Source organism: Oryza sativa, chromosome 7 (genome assembly GCF_034140825.1).
Source record: "Oryza sativa Japonica Group chromosome 7, ASM3414082v1".
Taxonomy (NCBI): Eukaryota; Viridiplantae; Streptophyta; class Magnoliopsida; order Poales; family Poaceae; genus Oryza; species Oryza sativa.
Genome location: NC_089041.1, coordinates 27,230,668 through 27,236,808, shown reverse-complemented (window position 1 = coordinate 27,236,808; position 6,141 = coordinate 27,230,668). Strand labels below are relative to the sequence as shown.

Sequence of the window (6,141 nt, the reverse complement as noted above, 5' to 3'; positions counted from 1 at the left end):
TGCAAAAGCCGCGAGCAACATTGTTTGTTCATGCTGATATGCACATGCCTCAACATATATTTCAATGAGTAAAGTACACCATTGGTCCTTAAAGTTGGAGCGTTGTGTCACTTAGGTCCATGATCTTGTAAAATCAATATTAAGATCCATGAACTTATTTAAGTGAATCATTGCAGTCCAAAACATGTTTGACTGGGTTGACTGTCATATGTGGCTATCCAGCGTGGCCACATATTTTTAATTAGGCCCTTCCACTTTCGCACTACCGGTTTGGTTGGCAGAACAATCGGGGTGCGACAAATATGGGGGCAGCGGTGGGGACAAGGGGCATGTGAATACTATCCATCCTAGGTCGGATGCGGCGCTGATGACTAGTGAGAAGGCCGGATCCAACGCCAGCGCCCGAGTGGAGCTCGGCATCCATCACTCTGGCGGCAAAGCGTCGTGGCACGGATCTAGTGACGTGGTGGATCTAGCGCCGACGACCAGCGGGAAGGGTGACCGGTGGATCTGGCCGTCGATGAAGCATGGTTCTCCCTGGTGGTGCCCCTCTATCCGGCGACGGTGGAGGGATGGCTCCGGAGAGGGCGTGGGGCCCCAAGATCCGCGAGGGTCTCTCCTGTTCCCGGTGACGACAGATTGGGAAGCGGCAAGCTTGGAGGCTTGGCCATGGGCGGTGAGTTCATGCCGCGGATTCCGCTTGCCTGCCCACCAAGTCGTTGGGCGTTGTTGAGCTGAAGAGATGGGCGCGGCCTCCATTACGCTCCTTTGGCGCCAGAGTGATGGATGCCGAGCTGCACTCGGGCGCCGGCGTTGGATCCTGCCTTCTCACCAGTCATCAGCGTTGCATCCGACCTAGGATGGATAGTATTTACATGCCCCTTGTCCCCACCGCTGCCCCCATATTTGTCGCACCCCGATTGTTCTGCCAACCAAACCGGTAGTGCGAAAGTGGAAGGGCCTAATAGCAAATATGCGGCCACGCTGAACAGCCATATAGGACGGTCAACCTGGTCTGTTTTGGACCGCAATGATTCACTTAAACAAGTTCATGGACCTTAATGTTGATTTTACAACATCATGGATCGAAGTGACACCACCTTCAACTTTAAGGACCGATAATGTATTTTACTCTTTATATCAATTTATGTGATCAAATGGATGAACGGAAAATAAAGCTATGGACCGATGTTTGCCCCCCTGAATGTGTGTGTTCTTGTATGATATATCAACATCAAAGCATATAGTACATACACATTTGCAAAGTGCACCACCCACTTCTGATCTCACCACCCTAATTTTTTACACATCGTACTCCAATCAAAACACCTATGTACATCATCGTCACCATGATGAATCAAATTCAACGGTAGAAAATTTTTCAAGGAACCCAAAACAAGAGGAAGAAAGAAAAAGAGATCGGCACATGCATCCACATATGTACTACTCTGTAAAAAAAAGTCAATCCTAGTTATAAACCTAGATACATATGTATTTAGATTCGTAATTAGGATTAGTTTTTCTACGAGACGGAGCGCCTTCCTTCCATTGATCCTCTTGGCATGTATTTCTTCACCACTTCCAGTCCTAATTAATCTTATTTGTGCCGTTTTGCATGACGTCACAACTTTTTTTTTTTTTGCCCCTTTTGTGTTTTGCACGTATGGACACATGCATGCATGCATGCACGCACGCACGTGCGTACGTACGTGTACACACCTCCTCTCCCTCTCCCTCTCTCCTCTTCTCTCGTATGTCTGCCCTCGAATGCATGCAATGCAATCACGCCGCCGCCTCGGCTCGCCGGCGGCGAGCTAGCTAGCTAGCTCACTCCTCGAGCGCGGGTACGGCGGCCTTGTAGAGGTCGTACGGCGCCCAGAGGTAGTCGACGGCGCAGGGCTTCCGCGAGTCGAGGCGCAGCCATGGCTTCCCCTTGCCACTCCAATGGAGGAGGCTGACCGGGCCCGGGTGCAGGCTCCGGCATTTCCCCTCCGCGTTGTCGCCGCCGAGCCCGTGCTGGTTCCACCGGTGATCCACCGCCTTGATGTCGCCGGCGAGCACCAGCAGGAACGGCGGCAGCGAGCCGAGGTGGTAGATCCGCCTCCGCTTCTGCACCGCCATCCACTCCTCCACCCGCCGCGTGTACCCGCCGTCGCGCCACCGCCCCATGTCCATCACCATCACGCCGGTGTTGAAGTAGCACGGCGGCCGGCGGCGGCCGCGTCGGAACGCGGCGCCGCTGAGCTCGCCGTCCGACCAGAACGCGTCGGTGAAGTACTTGGTGAAGTTGGCGTGGCAGTACTCCGGCGCCGCCACCACGTGCCCGGCGAGGTCCACCGACCAGAGCTTCCGCACGTCGTCGACGACGACGACGTCGGAGTCGAGGTAGAGGACGCGGCGCACGCCGGCGGGGAGCGTGTCGGCGAGGTAGACGCGCGCGTAGTTGAGCGGCTGGTCGAGCGCGCGGCGCACCGAGCGGGAGATGCGGCCGCGGACGCGCGACGGGTCGAAGCGGTAGACGCTGACGGCGGCGCCGAGGTAGGGGAAGGTGGCGCGGATGGCGGCGGCGAGGTCGCCGGCGTCCGGGTCGGAGCGCGCGGCGAGGAAGTGGAACGCGACGCTCTCCGGGCACGCCGTGTGCTGCAGGATGGAGAACACGGCGGCCATGGTGCCCCTCAGGTAGTTGGCGTCGAGCGTCATGGCCACGTCCACCCGCCCCCCCTCCGCCGCCGCCGACCCCCTCGCCGGCGGGCACCCGTCGCCATTCCTGAACGCCGGCGCCTCCCGGAACGCCGGGAACGGCGACGCCGACGGGAGCCGGATGACGTTGACGCGGATCCCGGACACACCGCCGAGCACGAGCAGAAGCGCCACCGAGGTGGTGACGACGAGCGAGAGCGAGGGCGACAAGGACCAGATCAGGCCGGCGGTGGAGGCGGAGACGGCGGTGGGGGGAGCCATCCCTGGTCCTCGTCCCGCGTAGCGCGGGAAGGGGAGAGGTGGTGCTAGGAGGAGGGGAAGGGCGTGACCATGGCGGTGGCGGTGGTGTTTGAGAGGGGAGGGGAGAGAGGGGTGGTGGGGAGGGGGCGAGGATAAAGTTGGTATAGCCGTGAGGATGGAGGAGGGACGGTCCAAGGTCCTAACTTAGGAGGACCTCGCCGGCGTGTCTCTCTTTCCCATTACCTTCCTAAGCTATACTTGGACACTAATAACTTGATCTCTAACTAATTGATTGATTAATTAGTTTGTACTAATGATCGATCGATGTTAATTTGGTTAATGGGACAGGGTGATTAGATTCTAATTCGTTGGTTGTGATTGATTGGAGTAGGAGCCGTGCCATGACAACAATGTGGTATATATATATATGTGAGGAGTGGAATGTGAGAGGAAGCTAAAGCTTAGGTAGGTGGTGCTACGTGTTGGTTTGTACTTAAAGAATTAGAGAAGTGGTAGTGTACAGCTTGTGTTCTGCGCGTCAAGGTTTGGGTCACCACGCACGTTCTCTCCCGGCCGCCGCCGTCGCCGCGCGCCAGCGAGACATGCTGTGCATGTGCTGGTCGTCGTCGTCGTCGTCCTGCATGGCCATGATAATTCCACTCGTCGCCGACTCGCCGGTGGTTGGTTGCAAATGAAATACTCTCTAAATATTTGACGCTGTTGACTTTTTTAAACATAATTGATCGTTCGTCCTATTGAAAAACTTTTGTAAAATATATAAAACTGTATGCATGTATACATAAAAGTATACTTAACATTGAATAAATGATAGAAAAAAAATTAATAATTATTTAATTTTTAAATAAGACGAACGATTAAACATGTTTAAAAAAGTTAACGGCGTCAAATATTTAAGGACAGAGGGATCGAAGTATATAGTTGTTGGAAGCATACACGCTAGCTTAGTAGGCGATGGCGTGAGAGGCCGTTAGTTAGTCGACGTGCAAAACACACAAGCAAGAACAGCTTCAGCACTTGCAGTAATTAATCCTTTCGTTTAATCTGATGGTCGTGTCTCGATGTATCATCGTGTCGGTTGCGATCGATCCAACCGACACGCCTGCAGTGATCTGAACATTGGGTTAATTGCTTCTTCATGTTTGTTTTGTAACGAGCTGATTGATTAATTCTTTTTTTTAATTCCTCAAGTTTTGAGTGCCAGGAAAGGATGACCAAATCACCTTTGCAAATCGCAATGAACTGTTCTTCATGGCCCCAAGTGAGTTCCAATCATGAAAGTTTTTCTTTGAATGGTCAGCTTCTTAATGGACAATTCTTTTTTTCTTTATTCCTCTGGGCACAGCAGAGGACTCGACGAGCGAACGTTGCCGTTACAACTTTAGAGTAGTTGCTTGATTATGATTGGTTAAGTCAGAGAAAGAATTCTGAAAGATCATGCATACAGCGACTTTGCAATTATTTATCGTTTAATCCAACAGCTTATCATGCAAATTCGTGACGTATTTGTTTCCAAAGAGAAACAGATGGAAGGACAAGTTCAAATCGCGATGCATATGTGTTCAGAAATCAGAATTTCAGATCATATGATAATACTCCTATATTCCCCATGAGCAACACGAGGAAGACGACTGAAACAACAGAGGAAGAGACCAGAAAATGATTAAGGAATAGTATAGCAGCGTGTGTCGGTGAAACGCTGACCACGTGGATGCATCGGGAACGTCGGATTTCGTATCACCATCACCGACATCACCAGGGCGTGATTCAGACAAGTTACTGCAACTTTGCATTGCAGCAACCAAATTGCACAAGTTGCTTCAGGAATGCTAAGGAGCTTTCACTCTCTTAGATCTATATATCTCATCATGCAATTTCTGTAGATGCTGCATTTTGTTGCTGTTGCAGTAAAACGGAGAAAACAGACGACTGCCTTGTGCAGAAAATTAACAAGTTCTGGTGCAGAGACTTCAGAAATTGTTATAAAAAATAAAACATGAGATGTGATTTGTCAGAGAGCATGCATGCCATTCATTATAATGATCATCCTAGAAATGATACCTTTCGACATAATTTGGCATCAACCCATTCATGCATATCAGGGCATGAAAAAATGTAATCCTATAACAGTTATTCAAATATCAAAAGTGTAACCAACTGGAAAAGAGAGCAAGGGTATAGTATAGGATAGCAAAACTAACCTGATTTAGAACATAATCATGCCCACAGTTTGAAATATCCATGAGACCACTAACCATATTGCCTTAAAAGATCTGAAAACATCAGTTGTCAAGGGAGCACATAAGCACTACAAAAGTAATAGAAACACAGGTTTTGCATACCATAACTTAATGTCTAACGCAAAACATGGTTAAGCCAACAGACAATAACACAGGTTCAAGCTTGACTAGGTTCTTCTAGGTGCTTTTTGCTGCCCTGAATTGTCTGAAACTGATCTACTCTAAGTGCTGCTACTCTGTTGCTCTTCCTCATCCATGACAGACTGCACGCGATCTGATGTTCTAAAAACAGAAAGACCACACTCCAGCTTTTTGTCAGGGATCCAAGTTGGTTTGTCAAATGGCATGATGATTTTGTAGTCTGGTGAGAATTTGGGTACATCACAATTTCCACTCCAAGTGTTATCCAGATAGGGCAGGGTGTAGTACGGGGACATGTAATCAGCAGTGGTAACTCCAATCTGACAACAGACGGCAATGACATGAGAACAGGGCTTATGAAGCAGCTTTGACTTGTTGCAGGAACATTCAGCGCGTTTCGTGAGCTCGCGTGCATGATCCCTACTGATGCGGGTATACTCCGATGTTAATTGAACAACAACCTTCTTCTGATTTGACTGAACCTTAAACTTTTGAACCTCTTCCCCGGGAAAATATTTGTTCTCCTTGATTTCCATGCAGGTCACACTATGAATCTGCGCCTTTTGCATTTTGGCATTCATGGCATCCTGGACACATTCAGGAAAGTTCATTGAAGGATTGCCAATTGCTTTCTTCGCTGCAGCACTTCTTTCCTTGAAGTATTCTGCCATGCGCTGGTGTGTAACCTCCACTATTGCGTTGAGAGGAAGGCACTTTATCCCCTTCAACACATGATTACCTTCATATATATCAGCTATATTAATGCCCATGATGCCATACCTAGCTCCATCTGTGTCATGCA

At 49.8% G+C, this 6,141-nt stretch overlaps 1 protein-coding gene across 1 annotated transcript; it reads right to left on the bottom strand.

Moving 5' to 3' along the window:
• Positions 1-1,197: 1,197 nt before the first annotated feature.
• Positions 1,198-3,323, bottom strand: LOC4344105 (probable galacturonosyltransferase-like 4). The gene has a single exon (XM_015790219.3). It carries the CDS (start codon positions 2,959-2,961, stop codon positions 1,828-1,830), a length of 1,134 nt encoding a protein of 377 aa, XP_015645705.1. The 5' UTR covers positions 2,962-3,323; the 3' UTR covers positions 1,198-1,827.
• Positions 3,324-6,141: the final 2,818 nt, after the last annotated feature.